Source organism: Passer domesticus, chromosome 6 (genome assembly GCF_036417665.1).
Source record: "Passer domesticus isolate bPasDom1 chromosome 6, bPasDom1.hap1, whole genome shotgun sequence".
Classification (NCBI taxonomy): Eukaryota; Metazoa; Chordata; class Aves; order Passeriformes; family Passeridae; genus Passer; species Passer domesticus.
This window is the reverse complement of record NC_087479.1, coordinates 29,631,309-29,651,580: the sequence shown is the minus strand read 5'-3', so window position 1 is coordinate 29,651,580 and position 20,272 is coordinate 29,631,309. Positions and strand designations below refer to the sequence as shown.

The following is a 20,272-nucleotide window of genomic DNA, read 5'->3' as shown; positions in this document are numbered from 1 at the left end:
CACTCAAGTGGCAGGTGATGGATAATGAGCCCAGAAACAAAGCACAGTATTCCCTGGGGAGTCTGTTATTTTCCTCCTTAATTAGTGTAGCAATTAGAATAAGTTAATTGCAAACCGTTCTAAAGCATTACCAAACTGTTGACTTCCTTGAGCATGCAATTTTCCCATTGTACCTTTGCCTTCCCTGCACACATTTCAAGAGATTCAACGGAGTACTCTGAGTTGGAAAGGACCCCGTAAGAATCATCCTGTCCAACTCTTAAGTAAAAGGCCTTAATTACGGGCTTGTGGATGGGACAGAGTGCTCATCCACGCTCAGGAGACACTGGCAACTGTTTGATATTAAAAAGAGTGTGGTTTTTTCCACGTTAGATGGACAGAAAGCTGACCTCTAAGTGACACATAAAATAGAAGGAGTCCCCCTAAGAGTTAGAAGGCTGAGTGTGGCATCAACCCCGTGCGCTGACAGCCTCCTTCATCTTCTCCCGCAGCCTTTCAACACCGACTCCTGCCCTCCGGCCGGCGGCAGGAGGGACCTGTGGCGGTGCAGGAAGGGATCTGTGGCGGTGCAGGGAGGGATCCGTGGCGGTGCAGGGAGGGATCTGTGGCGCTGCAAGGAGGGATCTGTGGCGCTGCAAGGAGGGACCTGTGGCGCTGCAAGCCGGAGCTGCAGCGGCACGGCGGGACCAGCAGATGGCGCGGCCGCCGCCCGCCTCCCCGCGGCCGCTCCAGCCCTCCCGGCCCCGGAAGCGCTCCCGCCTCCGCTGCTCCCGGCCCGGAGATCCCTCCCTCGGCCTGGCCCGATCTGGCGGTGCCGGGGACCGGGGCCTGTGCCGGGCGGCTCCAGCGGCGGCACCATGGCGGCGGCCACGGCGACGGCGGCGTCCTCGGCCCCGCCGAAGAAGATCGTGGCGCCCACGGTGTCGCAGATCAACGCGGAGTACGTGACACAGGTAGGGCCGGCGGCGCCTCCGGGCCGCCTCTGCCGCGGCCGGGGCTCCAAGGGACGTTCTGGCGGCGCCAGCCCCTCGGTGTTTAAATAGCCTTTGGAAGCCGTGGGAGGGTCTTGCTTGGTCGCAGCTGACGAGGGATGGACGCCTGTGTCATGTACCAGAGGGTATTTCCCCCCGCGCTTCCGGACCAGCGGGATTTACAAAGCAGCGCTACCGAACGCATCAGTGCAATACACTGTGCATCGCTGTAAGGCATGTTTTAACTTGAGAAAAGCTGCCGAGGGTTCCTTGTTGGCTAAAGTTCTTAGTGATTTTCTACAAGTCTTCTTACTTTTTTTCTTTGTTATTTTCCTTTTTTTTTTTTTTTAATTGGAAATCTGCTCACCTTACTCTTGCAGAGCATCAAGAAGCTTGAATAAAGTTGCATAGGAAGCTCTTGTCATCATCGCTCAGGACTATTGGTGAAGTGATGGCTGCAGCAAAGAGCCTTAAAATGCGAGACTTTTCTATATCGCCTCTAGTTACTTGTCACATTCCTCAAGGAAACACAATCACTAGCCACTTTGCAGTTCCTGAAAGATCATGGCTTATTTTTGATGGATTTGTTAGGTGTAAGTTAAGAATAGGAAATGTTTGTTAGCTATGCATGCAGCTATGCATCTGAAATTTTTCCAAAGAATCGCATTTCTCTTGAAAGAGGTTTAGGCATAAAAGCCTATAAACAGCAATGCTGATCAGCCTTAAATGATTGATAAGCCTTGCTGTTAAAAAACATACTTTTGTTACTTATAGTTAGCATAAGCTGAAAGTAAGCAAGATACTAGTGAAGTGAAGTTTGGGGATGGGATATGTTATGAAGATGTTGTATCATTCACATGAACATGGATGTATTTAACCATTCCTTTTTTTTTTTTTTCCCTTGTGCAGTTAGCAAATAAATACTGGGCTCCACATGTGAAGAAAACGTTGTCTTTTGATGTAAAGGTAATTACTTCTGCTGGAATTTTGTTGGGGCCATAAAAGAACCAAACTGCGATGTGCCAATATTTAGTCTTGCTTGTTTTATATGAGATAATAGGAGACTGCTTGGAAGGTCAACTGTTGCTTGAGACACTGTAATTTGTTATGTATTTGTAGTTTATAAATGTAGGCACTATTTTGAAGGGATGCTGTTGCATGCATTTATTTTGTATGCTATTCAGAATAAAATGTCTTCATGCATTTTGAATCGTGTTAGTGCGTATATAAAATTGTCTTAAATTTTTTTCCATAGGTCATTGAAGATGTATATACAAAAGAAATTGTCAGGTCAAAGTAAGTACACCAGTTACTTTCTTTTATTTATGACCATTCCAACATTATCCATGTTGCAGTTGTTTCTAATGTTTGATAGAATACTTTCAAACTCATCTATGTGTTAAAAGCAGGTGAAAATTACTCAAGTGCATTTAAGTAATTTAACCTTTATGGTATTTCAGAGTCTGAATGTGGTAACAAGAGAGTTCCTAAGCCCATAAAACTTAAACATGGTAGTTTGGGTTCATTTTTCAGACCCTTTCCCTGGTAGTGTGTTGTCTTTTATGTTTGTTTGGTTGTGGTGGTTATAGAAGGCTGATCTCTTCTTTTGTCACTAAGGAATGTAAAGAAAAAAAACTGCTGCAGAGTGCACTGCCTTTAGCTTCCTCCTCTGTTCTGGCTGCTGTTACCAGATTCATGAAGGGAGAGTAGATTGAATGAATTGAATTGTTAGATGGGGGAGACAAATCCAAGCTGTATTCTGCAGCTCTCTGTGCAGAAAAGAGGTGTAACTGTAGCTGGAGCTTTTTGGGGAAGATTGAGCTCTGCAGAGAATTCTCTGTATTATTCCTGTATGAAAGCAATCTAACAATTTGTCATATAGAGTCAAAGCAAACTTCTATCGCCAGTCACCAAGAAAAAATACCATTATGAACATTATATATTATACATATATAATTGTAGTTTTCCAGGAGACACTCTCATCTGCTAGCAGTTGGTATCATCAAGGCTATTAGAAGTGGTGTTTTCATATTTAAAAGACCTGTGTTCATCTCTTTAAAATGTGAATTTGATTGCTTAATGAATCTCTATGAACTTTAGCGTCTCCAGTGTTACAGCAGTTGCTTCTGCATTCAAATGGTTGCTGTTGCATGGAAATGTCAGGACAGAAATAATTCCTGAGTATTTCTGCTAGTTTCCTTATATAATGAATAAAGGAAAATGCAGTAATTTTCCATGCAGCTGTGTGTGGGAGGCTTTCTTTCCTGTGTTAATTGATTAATTTTTCCTTTTTAGGTTTGCGATTAGAAAGATAATGCTTCTTGAATTCAGGTAAGCTAATGGGAGGGAAATTTGGAGTTATGTTTTCATAGGAACCTATAAAGGTGAGAAGCAGGGCAGTAAGACAGTTTGAAGGTAGTGTATTCGTTCATACTTTGTAAGGCCTTGAATTGTATACTGAGGAAAATTAAGTGAGGAGAGCTTAGTTTAAAGAGGAAGTAATTCCATAAAATGTAAGTGACATCTCAGAGTGTCTTGTTTTGTGATTCTCAATTTCTAGTGTAAGTGGAGCACCGAGAAAGAGAATATGAATGAAATGAGTGAAAAACTTGGGTCTGTAATTTGGAATGTATCATCAAGCCTTAAATCAGAACTCACTGAAATCAGAGAAGTTTTTGGATTGTGTCTCTTACTATGAGGTTAAAAATGGATTGTGCTGCAGCAGCATCATTAACATTTTCTTCTCTTGAAAAAGAATGGAAGTCTATTTAAACAGTAGTTTACAACTGCTTCAGACTTTCCTGGAAGAGCTTACAGAGTATGTCTAAAATGATGTAAAATAAATATTATCAATATATACTTAAATCCACAATGTTTTATGTTCTGTTGGGTTCTTTTAACTCTCAAATCTTAAGAAAAACTATAAAATGTTTCTTCTTTGAGGTACATTCTTTATTTCTAAAAGGCTCAATTCCCTAAGTTAGTACCAGTAACTACAAAAGGACAAACCTCTCAGTTTTTTGCATCTTAATTTGAAAAAGCACAGACTAGAAAATGTAAATTATGGTTAAGGATTTGACACTGAGAAATGGCATGCAATTGACTTCTAGAATTTGTATGTCCGCAGTAGCACAGTTAGAAGTTCCTGTCCTTTCTGTGAAAGTGTTAGTGTCATTAGTTACCGAGTCTTACAAGTTTTGCTTCAGTGACCTAGATGAGAGGTAACTTGAGGAACTACTCACAAGCTCTGAAGATGGCTTTTGGGGGGAGGAGGGAAAAAAGCCCTGTGGATAACTGCTTTTTTAAATGAGTGACAGATTATGTGGGTGGCTGCAGCTAATGAAATACTCTTTATCTCTTCACAGTCAGTACCTTGAAAATTACCTATGGATGAATTATTCTCCAGAGGTGTCCAGTAAGGCATATTTAATGTCAATCTGCTGTATGGTGAATGAGAAGTTCAGAGAGAATGTCCCTGCGTGGGAGGTAACTGATTTCAATTGCATCTAGAATTGACTTTGATCTGCAAGTTGCAGCTTTTACAGCATGCTCACTTACAGTGACAGATGGTAGAAGAGCTTGTAGTGTTAAAAGGAAATGGTGCCTCAGCTGGAATACCTCATATGGTGTGTTAAACTTTGTGTTCTTTTTTGGAGAAGGGAATGGACAGGTGAAAAGTTACTTGATTCCTTCTGGTGTGAAAGTCCTTAGTTCTGCTGTGTGATGCTGAACATTATCACCAGCATTTGCTTTTTTGGCACTTGACAGAGGTTGGGTATTTACAGAGAAATTCTTCTGTGTATTCAAGAAGGCACCACTGAAAGTCTAACGTATTGTCCAATAACATCTTGCTTAAAACATGTTCATCTATCTTTTTTGCTGTATACTAAAATAATGTCTTACTTCCTGTAGTGTATAGTGTATATTGTTTGGTTGGGGGTTTTTTGTTTGGGCTTTTTGTTTTGGGTTGGTTTTGTTTTTGTTTTTTGTAATAATAGGTTTAGAAATTATTTAATGTTTCTACAAGCAGTCCAAGTTTTACAGGCCATCTCAACAACAGAAGCCTATTTATACATTTTATGCAGGCACTATTTCAGAAGCACACTTACTTCAATGTGTGTGCCATTACCTGAGTGCTGGAAAAGCACAAAGGATTAATAACTTGCTCATGTATTATCTGTGTGCTTTTCTTCTGGCATAGGTACTAGAAGTAAAATGACAGGTGCAGATTATATTCCAAGCAGTTTAAATTTATTTGGTACATGACTGCCCTTGTAAAGGAACTATTTTATCTTGCTGATTATTCTAGTTTTATCTTTTTCCTGCTCAGGTAGCTCAATGGAAGTTCCAGGACTATAATTAATCTCTGGTGGTTTTTGCTTGCTCACTTTTTGCACTTCACTTAAGGCTGCTATAGCTGTGGCCAAAATCTACTATTTGTCTTCTAGCTGGGAGATGTTAGAGTATTTCTGTGCAGCCACAAGCTGAACATTCCCACAAGACTTCACCTGTGCTTCTTGTTTAGTTTGTCCTGTGCATCACCTGTTAGACTATGCAGCAGGTAGAAGGGGAGGATCCCTTGTCAGGAGGGTATCATTAGTCAGTTTGCTTGTGCTGCCTAGTTAGAAAAAATGAAAATGAAAAAAACTAATCCCTTCTTTTATAGATTTAAATGGATTTAGAGAAATTCAGCTATGTTATATGAATGAAGATTGAAATTATTTGTATCAACCTGACTCAAAATTACCTTTCTCTTCTATTCCTAGACATTCAAAAAAAGGCCAGAACATTTTCCTTTCTTTTTTAAACGCATACTGGAAGCATCGCTGGTCGAAAATGAGAGTGAGTACTCTCTGCATGAACAGACAGTGCTGCTGCTTTTCCTTGATCACTGCTTCAATAGTTTGGTATGTTAAAAGTAACTAAATATTTCCAGTGTGTTTATGTTGTGTATTTGTAAGTAACTAAATATTTCCAGTGTGTTTATGTGATGTATTTGTAGCAGTTGAGTTTGAGCGATTTCTTCTTACAAGGCAGATGAAGCAAAATTCCGATTTAAAGGAAAACACAGTACCAGAGGGCTTTCATCCTGTGTTTGACTCTTACTTATCTCTCTGAACACATCTGCTTTTCTCTGACATGAGATCATAGGTGAGACTTGCAACTGAAGGATTAGCAGTTAGACAGTTAAAAGACAGGATTTAATATAAATTTTTGTATTAAAAATGGTACTGTGAAATGTATGTATTTAGATTTTAAAAGGTGCTTTACTTTTAAAACCAATTAGTTACTACTGTGCTCTTTTTATTTTGCCTAAGAAATACCACAAAAATTATTTCCATTAATTATTGAGAACGACAGAGATGATTTTTTCACTTTTGAAACCAGGTTTAGATACAATTTTTATCTGCAGTTCTCCTGAGTTAGGTTTAAGAAAGCATTAGACCAACTTGTATTCCCAATCTATGGTTAAAACAGAGTTACAGATCCTAAGTAGCAAGCAGGAAGAACACTTAACCTGTTATATGAAGCAGTGCTCTCTTAACTTCTCTTGCTACTGGGTTTTTTCCTTACTTACATTTCATGTGGGGTGTATTATCCAAAATCAGAGTCTGCACAAATAAAATTGTCCCTCAGACAAAACAACGTAGAAAGTGTATTAGTTGGTTTTGGAATTAGGAATGATTTTGGGAGCCAGTAACCATCTTGAACTTTACATGTATAGTTTATTGAGATACTACTTTTCTGCAGTGGCCATGGTACAATGCATCTTCATTTAAAATAGTTTGATGGTGACTACAGAATCCTTCTTGTAGAGCACATTTCTAATACAACGTGATAAGGAAGCTGGTGAAAATGTGCCTGTAAAAGCACACTGTTACTAGAGGCTGCTCTTCTTCGTAAAAGGCAGAATGGAATAGTCACAGTAGTGTTTTTAGTGAAGAGCACTGAAGTTTGAAGTTTCAGAATGTTGAGAATGGATTATTTGTCCACAAAGACATATTTAAGATTTTTATTGAAATTTTTCAGTAGCTCAAGAAAGAAGGAAAACTTTGTGGATTCAGATCATAGGCATAGTTGGAGAGAGCACATTTGAACTGACATGGAGAAAATTATTTTTTTCAGACAGTGGGAAAAGTGTAGAAGAAGTGAGAGAAAATTGATAATTAAGGGCTTCAGGAGACAAAGAACAGCTTAAAAACAAGTAGAGAAAGCACAGTAGGTGAGTTCAAGAATAAGAAATGACAGAAGAAGAAGGAACATCAGTTCTCAGCAGCTTTTGTCCTAAAAATACTTGCATGGATGGGACCCCTGGTGAAGTGTTAAGAACTGACAGGCTCCATGCAAAGAACCTAAAATACAGGGCTGTCACTGGGTAGGATTATAGTGCAGTTTCCTGTTAGGAAATCGTGAAATCTGATAGAACAATATAAATATTTTTGTTGGATGGTAATGTATGTTGATGTATTTTGTAAGACAGGCATATAAGAAAACACAAGAATGTTCTAAAAATGTTTATCATCTGTAACTTTCTAACAGGAAGTGGATTTGATCAGAGGTCAGGTGCAGCAGCTGATTTCCTTACCGATGTGGATGGCTCTACAACCTGTAAGCATAACACTGTTAACTGGCAGAGCAGTTTTCTAGGCAGTGTCCAAATCCTGTACAATAAATTCTCATGGAATACTGTTGAGGAACTCTAATATTTACAACATTGCTATGGAATTACATTTTTGTGTGCTTTGCTAGATTCTTTATTTTTTGTTGCAAATTTCCATGTAATAATGTTTTTAATGTAATTTTTTAGAAAACTGAGCTTTGTTGTTTACAGCTTCTTCAAGCTATAATTTGTAGACAAGGCCATGAGGACAGGGAGGCAAAGGAGTTGGCATCTAGTCGTGACTAGACTCTAGCATTGTTGCATTTTTCTTTCACAGTGATACTGAGAATAGCCAGAGACAGCTCTTTATTTCTGTTTGTTATATATTTTTTCTTTTCTAATAAAAAGATTGGACTGTAGTTTTATCTTATGAAAGCAAGATTCCTTGGTGACTGAATATAATGTTAACATTTCAGAATCGACTGGAACAAGAGTTGAAAAAGACACCAAAACTAAGAAAATTCTGGAATCTAATTAAGAAAAATGATGCAAAAATGGATGAAGAGTCAAGAATGCAGTATGTACAGAAGCTTTTTTTCCTTAATGCATTCATTGTGTTTCAGCTGAAATAAATTGTTTTAATGAAAAAGGTGTTTTTTGAAAACTTGTGGCAAATGAGGATTGATCATACGTGGTCTCCTGGAAGCTGTTCTGTTTTTCAGTATTCTTTATGCAAAATACTGTTATAGAACTTTATGTTCTGTTTGGTCAGTGAATTTGTGATATCAAATCTTAAAACTAAAGGATGAGAGCACAAAAGAATATTCATGTAGTTACTCACTTTTTCTCGTGACCTTTAGCAAATGTTTCCCTCTTAGGTATATGGCATACGCAAATATTTCAGTAAATCTGTGTCTATCTCACCAAAATTAAATGTTCCAGTGTCTTTGTGTTGCAGTGTGCTAAGGTGTAGGAGGGGACTGCCTTCTCCTTGACACAGTAAGAAGCATAGGTTTTTAATCAGTTTCTGTGCCTAAAAATGTAGGCTGCTAATCTGTCTTCCTGAGTGCAGAGAGAAAAGTTATCATCTAAACAGTTTAGGTGTGTTTCAAAGCAACCTACTATCAGTATAATAATTTTGAAGCAGCTAATTTTGTATTAGTGAAAACTGCAATATACTTCTAGTCTGCATTTAAGGAGTACTAATTCTTTTGTCATACGTCCAATTTTAGAGCATATCGAGAGCGAAGATTTCTTTCACAGCTCATTCAGAAGTTCATTTCTGTTCTAAAGTCAATACCTGTCTCAGGTAACTGTGTTTCTTATGTTACTTTGTTATCTGGTAATCTGTGTGAAAATCTTTTTGTGTTGCTGAAGCAACTAGTCCTTAGGATATCAGCCTGAGGTTGGGGACCTTATTCAGGTGAGGCTTGTAGTGAACACTATGCCTGTCTGCATGGATTTCATATCAAAATTAATATTCAAATCTGTATATACTTTAAAAATGAAACAGCAAAAGCTACTTTGAACCTCCTTCTATTCAGTATGTACTTAGTAAAAACAATATTTCTGGGAATTTATATTCTTTACTGTGTGCTTAGAGCCTTAAAGCATTTCATACATACTTAGGTGCCTTATTAAATAGGTGGTATAAATGGATATCCATAAGGTTCTGTCTGTTCATACTGTTGATTTACAGTAAGAACAAAAGCCTAAGTGAAGTGAATTCTGTGAGATTTGACTGCTCTTGAGTCATTGTGACAAGTAAAATTATCTCCTTGCCTGATTTAGAAAGGAAAAGTGTTTGTGGAGGAAGGTGTTAGCCTTTTAACAGAAAAGGGTTATTATGCTCTAAGCACAGCACAATTTGGGTGAAATCAGTTCCCAGAGTTTGCTTTTTCTATTAAACTCTTAGCAAACTTCAGCTCTTACCTGAGCTGTAAATTTTCTAATGTGGCTTCCTCAGAAAGGATACTTACCCCTTCTGTTTTTCTGATTATGCTAGACCTGTTTTAGGAAGATTTATTTCAACATTTCTTTGGAGGCTGTAAGAACTGGAAAGTCATTAAGGGAGACTTGGTGTGTTTTGACATGATTCTAAAGGCCCCTTAGTAGTCACCTCTGAGTACCTTTGAATAGGGTCAAGGCCTTTGGCACACATCTTGTTTGCAGCTTTTTAAAATGTATTTTTGAGTACCTGGCATTAAAAGTTCTTAGCAAACATAATGGGCAAGTGATACCTCGTGGAAGTGAGCATTTTTGCATGTTGCATTCAGAATTTTTCAGAGCAGATAAAATCACTCATGAAATTCTGATTCTGTTGCTCTTTCATTGTTAACCAAAACAATTTTTAATATAAGAAAGGATTGTTTTAAAAAGAGAATAATATTTTAATTAGCTTTTAACAAGACTAAAATGAATATTTTTATATTTGTAGCGTTTATTTAGTTTTTAAGGAATTGTTCATGTGTAAGTATATTGTTATGTGGATCAATTGAAACTTTTTAATTTTTTTATCTAGGTCCTATTTCTATGGACAAAGTTCATTATTGTGAGAGGTTTATTGAACTCATGCTAGACCTTGAGGTAAGTTTGATTCTAGCCAGTTTCCAGGTGTACTTTTCTAGGGTTGAAGTGCGTAAAGTAATTGTTACAGCCTTATTCCAAATAGGAGGTGATTATGTTACAGCTGTGCATATGGTTGTTTAAAACTGATTTTCCATCTGTAAAGAAGAGGTTGTAACATTGCATCCATATTGGGAGCTGACCAGCAATGTTGATAAGCCAGTAGACAAAGCTAGGATCCTAAAGTGCTTAGTGATGAGGATTTAATTGGAATAGTGGTAATAATACTGGCAATTTCTGAAAATGTGTGATGCTTTAATCTGGTAGGAATAATTCAGAATTATTCTTCCCAGTGCGTAACAGGTCACTTAAAGTCTCTTTTGTGTTGTTGGGTTAAATCCCAGAAAGCAGCAGTAGTCTGAAACGCAAACTATTCCTGTTTGACTAGAGTTCCTTATTTAGAAGTACCAGGTCTGGGGATCTGCAGTTTGTTAGAGTAATAAGGTGTGGAGCAAGGTTTTGTGAAACTTTTCAGCAGATACTGAGAAAGTGAGACAGTTTTAAGCACCACAGTACCAGTAGTAAAAGACATTCATTCACAATTTCTTGCATGAGTAATTATTTATTTAGAGTAACTTCAGATTCAGAAGGCATTGTGAAATAAAACAAGAGTTTTCTGAAATAGTATCACAGAGAACGTTAAAATGGCTTTATGGTGAATTTCTGCAGGCTCACTCTGTTAAATCACTGAAGTAGTCTGTGCTTATAGTTGCAACAGATTGAATAATTTAAATTAGAGCTTGCTGTCTTATGTATGTAATATACTCTGGTAAGAGAAAACATGTTGGAAGGTGAGCTAAAGTCTGTCTGACTTAAAAAGCTTAGAAGCAGCACATTTGAGATTAGTTTTCTCTAGATATTACAGAAAGATAAGAATTCAGACAGGTTTATAAAGCCGGTTTACGTGACTGAAACAATCAAATGAGAAATTAGCTGTAAATCCAAGTCTTTTTGCCTTTGTAGCATATACTGCGTTAATGGGCTCTTTTTACTTGTGTTAAAGCCTATTTCAGAATATTACTGTTTCATATTACAGTGCATACACTGCCATCAGAACTGGTGATTTGGTAATTCAAAAGTAATAAGTCAATGGAGAGTTCTTACGGTTTTATGAGTTTGTTTTTGTAATTATTGTACAGGGCAATCAACATCTACTACAGATTCTTTTATTTTCTTAGTTCTAAACATGCTGATGCTTTTTGGCTTTCTAAATTCAGTCTGTAGAGAACAGGTCATTTTTCACTTAAATTGTTATGGTCTTCTACTGTATGCTCTTCAACAGTTGCTACATATAGCAGCTTAATCTATTTACATTGAGAAGGAAAGATCTCTATTTTTGTTGTTATTCAAGATTTGAAAAGTACTTGAGTATTTTGAAAAGAAGAGAAGATACCCTATCATATTTAGAAGAAGCAGTTGGCAATTTTAAGGACCTCAAGCTTAAAATTCATTAAATTAGTGTAGAAAACAGACATTTAAAACAATGCTGAAGCAGTTTGACATATCATTTGTAGCAACCATTTGACACAATCATTTTGTAGACACTTAGTAGTAGAATAATTGCTTTATTTAATTTACTTTTTTACTGGCAGGATGAATTCGCACTTATAGCAAGTTCATGCCATGCTCCCCGTTACATAAAGAACTGTGTTTGTTACATAAAGAACTATGTTTTACCTGCATAAACCCAGTGTCTTGGCATACATAAATGCTGCTTTAATACCTCTCTGAGGGCATTAGATATGCAAATAACTGCAGCAATCTATCGTAATATGCCTTTTTGAAATAGAAAATTCTGAGAAGCCAGGATGTCTTACTTTTGGAAGAGTTGCTTGTATTAACATGAGTTATTTACCACAGGCTTTGCTTCCCACACGGCGCTGGTTTAATACAGTGTTGGATGACTCCCATCTTGTTGTTCACTGTTACCTGTCTAGTCTTGCTAAAAGAGAAAAAGAGGGTCATCTCTTCTGCCAGGTGAGATACAAAGTTCTTGAAAAGAACTTTTTCGTTCCCTTTGTTTCTGAATGCTGCAGTTGGTTTCTTTCTATTAAAGATAGGCTTTTGTTTGGATGCAAACTACATGTTTATTTAAGTCTTTCACACAGTATTTTTTTTTCTCACCTGAACCTATGTGTGACTACTCACATAGCATTTCATATATTTCATGGAATCACAGGATGGCTTGGGTTGGAAAAGACTAAAGATCATCCACTTTCGATGCCCCTGCCATGGACTGGAACACTTTCCACTAGTCTGGTCATGAACACCTCCAGGGATGGGGCATCTGTGGGCAGCCGTTTCAGTGCCTCACCATCCTCACAGTGAAAAGTTTTATCCTACTGTCTAATCTAAACCTGCCCTCCTTCAGTTTAAGGACATTCCCTCTTGTCCTATGACTACCTGCCCTGTGAAAAGTCCTTCTCCATCCTTGAAGCTCCCTTTAGATACTGTAAAGGAAGCTATAGGGTATAGCCTGGACCCTTCTCTTCTCCTGGCTGAACAGTCTGAACTCTCAGCCTGTTGTTACAGAGGAGGTGTTTCGGCCCTGTAGTAAACTCCTCTGGACATTTTCCAACAAGGTTTTTTTGTGTTGGGGACCCCAAGGCTCGACACAGTACTGCAGGTGGGATCTCACAAGAGCAGAATAACATTTCTGGTTCTGTTTTTGAGGAGTTCTTTAAAGTACAAGCTAGAAACAGTACAGCTTCTGGCATGCTTTACTACATGCATGGCAGAAGTTGTCACCACTGCATTCTTCTCTTGTTCATTTTGGCTTCACACTGTTTTGCAGTGCAGCTGTTTTTCACTCCTGTCCTTCAAATTACTCACTCACAGCTAGTACATTGTTTTTTATATGGCAGGATCTCTGAAGATCTGCCCCTTTCCTGCATCTCAGCTGCTTTTCCTGCTGCTTGCTGTCCCCATCTCTGCCACTTGTTCATTTTCTCTGAGGGTCAGTATTAATAGAACACAAAGACAGCAGCTCATCTGAATAATTTTCTTCCTCCAATTTAAATAATCCCATTGAAAGTGTTGGATGAACTTCAGAGCTGCCATCAGAGGGCAGAAGGTCACAAGCCCTCTTCCTTTTGGTAACAGGAAGCTGTAAGTTGGGTTCAATGACAGCCTCTGGTTAGATCACTTTACCGTGATCAGTTTCAGTTTCAAGTCCTAGTATATCAAGAAACCATATTGCTTCTGGACTATACTGAAATTTTGATGGCTTGCAGTTGAGATACCTAGCAAAAACTATTTTCTGCATCAACCAAGTATAAAATGCAGATACTACTCCTTAGTCCAGTTCTTCTAGAACTTTGAGGAGTTCCTGTTTGTGCATTTGTCCTCTTGAACTGTGGTTTTATTCATAATGTTCGTAGGGTGTCTCTTGTTGTTAATCCATTAATTTATATTGATGATGTCTCAGCTTTTAGATATGCTCAAATTCTACACTGGCTTTGAAATCAATGATCAGACTGGAAATGCTTTGACAGAGAATGAGATGACTACAATTCACTATGACAGAATTACTTCTCTACAGGTAAGTAGAGGATGAAGTGCTTATGAGAGACAGAGGATTTGGTTTTGCTGTTCTAGTCTGATTTGCATCTGGAATAGGCATGAGGTTATTTCCCAAATCAAACCCCTTATTTTCCCTCTTGAGTTACAGTAATAGCTTTAGCTTGACTGCCTGTACCATATTGAAGACATGTAATGCTTCAGCATGGTGGATGTGACTATAACTAAATAATATGCTCTAGCAAAACATCAGCATTTTTGACCTTCTGTCACCAAAATTAACTGTTCCTGTTAAGTCTGTTAAGAAGGGAAAGCAGAATGCTGTAGGACCCTGTGGTGATGCAGTAGGTGGCAGCATTTCCTCATGATCAGTGTGCACATGTGCCTGCAGTGGTCCCTTGCACAAATTCACTCACACTTTTTAGAATTGTTCGCATCAGTTCTAACAGAACGGTTAAAGGAAGCATGGTTAAGTTAAACTTGTTCCTGGCTTTTCTCAGTTGCCTGCAAACCTACGTATCTGCTCTCTTATGTTTTGTTTTAATGACAACAAATGCTGGTGGAAGGGTGTAATAAGGAAGATACTGTGTCAGAAGTAGAGAATAGATGGTGTTAAGAAAAACAGAGATTTAATCTGGCTTGTATTTCTCTCCTGGTGGGGTCCGTAGAGTGGTTCGTGTTATGAACCAGAAGAAACTGTGCTTTTCTAAGTATTTAAACTGTTTTTAAATAATTTCATTAATATGCTTACATCCACTTTTCATGCATTGATCTTTTGTAGAGAGCAGCGTTTGCACATTTCCCAGAGTTATATGACTTTGCACTCTCAAATGTAGCTGCAGTAGATACTCGTGATGCACTGGTGAAGTTATTTGGACCTCTTAGGTAAGTTACCAAATTGAAGTTGCAATTCTTGGTTCTCAGTATGATTAAATTTAACAAATTTCGAGCCTTTTTTCCTTCTGATTTCTCATGTGCGTAGCCAGTAGTTAACTTCTAACTTGTTTAGTTTATTTTTTTTTTTACTCTGTTCTGTAGAAGAACTACAACAGAAAGCATGAAAGCATGCCACTGTATTAACTGTACTATATTTTAAATGCTGTGAGTAAAAGGATAGCAGTATGTATTTTGACAAAGGTAGTGTATGCTTTGTTGTTTACTTGTCATGTTTGTTGTAGGTGAGAGGTTCAGCTTACACCTTATACACAAACGTTACTTAAAACCCTGACCCGTAATTGTTTAGCTCTGTTCGAATCACAGAGCTGGAGTTTTCTTTAAGGAAAGAGCAGCTGCAGTAAGTGCTCTCTCTGGTGTCAGTGTCACAGAGGATTCTTGTTTTCCCTTTCTGTGCAGCTCCAATGTTCTCCACCAGGTGGCGTCGTACCTGTGCCTGCTGCCGCCGCTGGCCGAGGGCGAGGACACGAGCCACGAGAAGGAGTTCCTGCTGGAATTGCTGGTAAAAACATGACTGGTGCTCCTTGCACTTTTTCTGTTGAAAACTCAAGGCATAGCTACATCCAGCTGCTACAAGTCAGTAAAGTAGTCGTTTTGTGAACCACCTGTGCACCACAGCAGTGTTGTAGCAGTAATTGGCATGTTAAGATGGGGTTTTATACCCTATAAATTAAGTATATGAAAATGCCTATTCATAAATATAGTTTCCATGAGAAATTAATGTGTGTCTTTTTAGGTCAGTAAGGACAGCCTTGGAAACGGTTTTGAGTTCTTCTGAAAAAGTTTTTGTCCCATTTAAAAACAAAAAGATCTGCTAAAGTAGATCTAGATATTCAGTACCTACTTGGGCCCTAAACTAATTTTGGGGGAAATATTGCTTGATGCACATCATGGGTTTTTGGATATTCAAGGTCTAGCAATACTGCTGTAGGCTTCTAATTTGATATCAGTATTGGAATACCATAGCTGTTTTTTAAAATCTCATTCATGAGAGTTGTTTTGTGGTTGTTGATTTCTTAAAATATTGTTCATGTAGTTTTCTAAGGTATTAAGGGTGGTGATATGCCTATGGCTGCCATGGAAAGATATTTGTTCAGATAACATATTATAGTCTTGGATCGATTTTTTTGTGTCCCAAAGAGGAAACAAAGACTAACTCTTACTGAATGAGTAGTATTAGTTAGGTACTGGCCATATTTTTAATGGAAAGTAAGGTAATCTTTATTTGAAGTCGATTCTCTGCTGAACCTTGACTGAGTATTTTCAGTTCTGTTGTGTCATTTTTGGTCTGCTGAATACCCAAAGGATTGTTTCACTCTTGTACCATGACCAGTAGTTGGGCTATGTGTTTGTTCATCTTCTGATGTCACTGTATACATTTAGTTATATTAAAATATTTCATTAGAAAAATATTGATGGAGAAAATGCAAGTGATCACCTTATGAATTATTGTCTGTGTTTCAAAAGTATCTTTATTGTTCCTTTTTGACTCAGAGGTTTGAAATGCTTCCTTTCTTTAGGTTTCCCGTCATGAGCGACGAATATCTCAAATTCAGCAGCTCAATCAGATGCCTCTCTATCCCACAGAGAAGATTATTTGGGATGAAAATATTGTGCCAACTGAATATTACTCTGGAGAAGGTATGATTAGTAGTTCAGTAGGTGCTGCAATAAAAAAAGGAGTTCTGATGTATTATGATTATTCTGTCCAAGAAACTTACACATGGTACTTTGGTATCTTCCGGTATCTTAGAGTAAGATCAGAGGTTTTTTCCCAGCTATACATCAGGAACTCTTGAGATTAAATTGTTAGCAAATAGATAGTGGAATTAAAGAAAAATCCAAAAATCTATTTTTACACAAAGATGTTAATTTGCTTCTGGATAATAGATGTGCTGTACTACCAGCTGAGGCACAGGTAGGGTGAAAAAAGTTGGAAATAGCAACAGAAAAGCTGTTTTCTGTGCTTTGTGCTGCAGTATGTTCAAGAAAGCCTTTCTAAAAAGGGGGAAAAGGTGGCAATGGGAGGAAATGAACACCACTGATCTTGCTTCTATTTCAAGGTAGAAGTACAAGCAGTCATTGAAAGGTGACTGGTTTGAGAACCTGATGTTCTCATGATCAACCAAGTAAACTGCTGGTATTGCAAACAGGAATCATGTAATTTTAAGGTTTGCAATAAACAGCACATGCATTTTTGTTTAGCTACTTTTAAAAACTGTTGATCTAATGTAGATCATGAGAAATTTTATTAGAAATGTGAAAATTTTAATTTAGAATGTGACAATTTCAAATAATAACAACATAAGTCTTCACAGACTAGTATAAAGTTTGTTTTGGCAGTATTCCATACCCTTCTCTGTGTAGTTTTGATTTAGAGGGGGTTTTTTGCATAGGTGTAAGCTGTAATTTCAGCTGCTTGCCATAAATTAGTCTTTTTGGATAAATTCTCTGCGAAACAAATGTTAATGAGAAGAAAGAAATTACCCCATTTAAATAGGGTTATAGGCAACAAAGGACCTTTTCCTCAACAAGATATGATACAAATGTCGTCTAGAGATATTCTCCAAAAGAGGGAAAAAAGTATTTTTCTTTAGTATGATGCAGTTTGTTAAAAGCAGATTCAGATTCTTCTGGTGCTGATGTTTAAAAAAAAAGGGAACAAAAAAGAGACTGCCCCTCTTTCTCGCAAAAAAACCCAAACCAAAACAAAGGAAAAAACGCATGAAACAGGGAGATTGCTGTAATTTCTAGGAAATTATTATGTAAACCAAGTCTTTTTTAATTTTCTTTTTTGTTTCAGTGACCAGCACACAGGTTGTTTTAATGCTTTGAACCATTCAGGTTCTTAAGTGCAGGTCAGGGCAGCTATGCTGTCATTCATCCTGTTCTGGGTGGTTGACTTCTGTGTGCTGTGTGTTTATGTTTGATCAGCCAAATATATTAATGGCAATATGAGTTACAGTGGGGGAGGGAAGAGGGGGCAGGAGGGGAATGCAGGTCATCATTGTGACTTTTTAATAGTGCTCTAAAGAAATTTTGTTAATGATGAAATGTAATTTTGTCAAGCAACACTGGTTGCTAGTGGAAACATTTCCTCCTGTAGTGAGCACTTTTGGAATTATGGTATTGATGGTGCTGTTGTGAAGTATTTCTTTTGCTGTCAGACTGGTCCAAATATTTGGACCAGTTCCCTTGGTTTAGTTTACACTTTCTCTTTTTCATCTCCGTGTATTCTCCTGTCCTGGTTTCAAACAAGACAGTGTTGGTTTTGTGGTATTTTAAGGTGGTTTTTTTTTGTGTTCTTAAAAGTAACTAAATAAGATTGGTCTAAGATTTATGTAAGAGTAATTTAACCCAAGAATGTTAGAAGTGTTGTTTCTGTTTCGTTTTGGAAGATGAGAGAAGAAGAATATCTCTCTGATGAATACTGTGCAGCCTTAAGGAGCTGTTGCTTCACACCCTGCCCTTTGTGCATATAACTAGCTTTACAGGACAGGGTTTCTTACTTGGTGTTGGAAATGCGTTAAAATATTTTATCACCATCAGGCTTTCCACAATAGAAATTACTGTGTTCTGCTGCCTTTTTTCACTGCTGTTGTATCTCAGTGCATGTGAAAGTCAATATGTGGTACCTATACCAGAGAAAGATTTCAACAATGATACTGCAAATTTCATAAGCAAGATGCTTTCACAGGTCTTAAACATAGGTATCAAACTGGAATAGTAGTTCAGTAATGTTAGATGAGTAACTTAGAGGAATTTTAATTATGGAAAATTTGCATCTGAGACTATCCTAAAACAATGGAAGAAGCTTTAGGACCTGTCTAGGAGTTCTAATACTCCTTGTGTAGGAGGATCTAACCTTCCTATGTTCTTCTTTCTCATTTAAAAAAGAAACCAGTAACAGAAACTTAAGAGATGTGTGTTAAAATTTAATTTCTTTACGTGAAGCTTTTTTCTACATTAATGGTTTTTATGGCATCTAATAAACATAAAACATGGGAATAGGGGAATTGTTGGATGTTGCATGGTTCTTATTATTTTATTAGCCTTCTTTGTAATTTTTTAATGCTAACTTAATTGTTGCATTTCCAAAGACCGTTACTTTGTTATGCATTTGATTTTCCTGAACATGATTTTGTTGTCTGAATACATTGATGGATTTAATATTTAAGTAGTTCACGGTATTAGTGCTAGAAGTATGAAAATTCCTTCAGTCTTGTGCAGGTTCTTTTAAAGAGAATCTGAAAAAGACATGCTTTTTATAGGTGTGTATTGATACAAGGGGTAATTTTTAGAATCTCCAAGGATAACAGCAATGGCAGTTGTGCCATACAGTGTGTATGTATGTATGAATTCATAGAAACAGTGTATTAATTAATCTTTTTTTTTGTTTGTTTCTCCCTCAAATACCTCTTTCCTTCTTCACTTAAATCCTTAGGTTGTCTTGCACTCCCCAAGTTGAATCTACAGTTCCTGACTCTCCATGACTACCTGCTGAGGAACTTCAATCTGTTCCGCTTGGAGTCTACCTATGAGATCAGACAGGACATTGAAGACAGTGTCAGTAGGATGAAACCATGGTAATATTTATTAACTGGTGCAAACCAGTCAGTTCACTTCTAATCAAACTGTGTTAAGGTATCAAAAATGGATACTGTGTGTATACTAAATTCGTAGTAACAAATGTGTTTAAAATTATTACCTAGATACTGTGGTTTGTACTTAGTCCTTCCATAAGGTGTTGTCACCCCAAGGGTTGATATTTTAAGGGTTTGTGGTTATGTATCCCTGTAGGTATATTAAAGGCAGTATGCTGGTTGCTAACAAACAGCCTGAGTTGTGTTAAGATGGATGAGTCAATTTTCCATGAGTACTAAGCCTTGGCTGACATTACGGAATACGCAAACATCATAAACTCCTCTGTTTGTGGGAGATGTTGCTCAGTATTCTTGAATTTGCTATCTGCCACATTTTAATCCTCTTTTGGTTTAAAAGGTTTATTTGGTGTGATATCTTTTATACTCAGTACTTGCTTTTTGTTACCTTTCCTTTATTTTCTGCCTGTGAGTTTTTTTGAATAATGCTAGTATAAGTTTCCTTTCTTTTTGGGATATAAGTTGTGTTATACTTCAGTTCTAAAATACAGGATTACATTAATCTAATTCAGTAGCACATAAAGTTAAGAATTGTACTTTTGTCTTAAAACTCACTGTGGGGTAAATTTTTTCGTAGTTTAAAGAAGAATTGAATCTGTTAGCAGCTAATGACTAACAAAACTTTGGTGTTTATTTCTTAGGTTATCAGAATATGGAGGCGTGGTCTTTGGTGGATGGGCTAGGATGGCACAACCCATTGTCTCTTTCACAGTGGTGGAGGTGGCCAAGCCCAACATTGGTGAAAACTGGCCCATGCGAGTGCGAGCAGATGTTACAATTAATTTGAATGTCCGAGATAACATCAAAGATGAATGGGAAGGTACTTAACATGCTTTGAAATAAAGTGCTCAAAGTAGGTGCTCATCAAAATACATTTTGATTCAGATTTATTTGTAAGAAGAAGAGGTTTTAAACCATGATACAGGTTTGTTAGTTACTCA

At 37.5% G+C, this 20,272-nt stretch overlaps 1 protein-coding gene across 3 annotated transcripts in view; it reads left to right on the top strand.

The window, feature by feature from the left end:
* The first annotated feature begins 752 nt into the window (after positions 1-752).
* AQR (aquarius intron-binding spliceosomal factor) overlaps positions 753-20,272 on the top strand; it is a 49,258-nt gene continuing 29,738 nt past the window's right edge. Inside the window, exons 1-17 of one of the 3 annotated variants that reach the window (XM_064424093.1) lie at positions 753-953; positions 1,881-1,937; positions 2,227-2,267; positions 3,267-3,302; positions 4,337-4,457; positions 5,738-5,878; positions 7,512-7,580; positions 8,049-8,149; positions 8,805-8,881; positions 10,094-10,158; positions 12,058-12,174; positions 13,625-13,738; positions 14,498-14,601; positions 15,070-15,172; positions 16,191-16,311; positions 19,115-19,256; positions 19,973-20,151. In XM_064424093.1, coding sequence (XP_064280163.1) covers positions 858-953; positions 1,881-1,937; positions 2,227-2,267; positions 3,267-3,302; positions 4,337-4,457; positions 5,738-5,878; positions 7,512-7,580; positions 8,049-8,149; positions 8,805-8,881; positions 10,094-10,158; positions 12,058-12,174; positions 13,625-13,738; positions 14,498-14,601; positions 15,070-15,172; positions 16,191-16,311; positions 19,115-19,256; positions 19,973-20,151 — 1,684 coding nt within the window. In that variant the 5' untranslated portion in view covers positions 753-857. Of the gene's footprint in view, positions 954-1,534; positions 1,565-1,880; positions 1,938-2,226; positions 2,268-3,266; positions 3,303-4,336; positions 4,458-5,737; positions 5,879-7,124; positions 7,195-7,511; positions 7,581-8,048; positions 8,150-8,804; positions 8,882-10,093; positions 10,159-12,057; positions 12,175-13,624; positions 13,739-14,497; positions 14,602-15,069; positions 15,173-16,190; positions 16,312-19,114; positions 19,257-19,972; positions 20,152-20,272 lie in introns of those variants that run through there. The other 2 variants (XM_064424092.1, XM_064424094.1) reach the window with 2 other exon arrangements.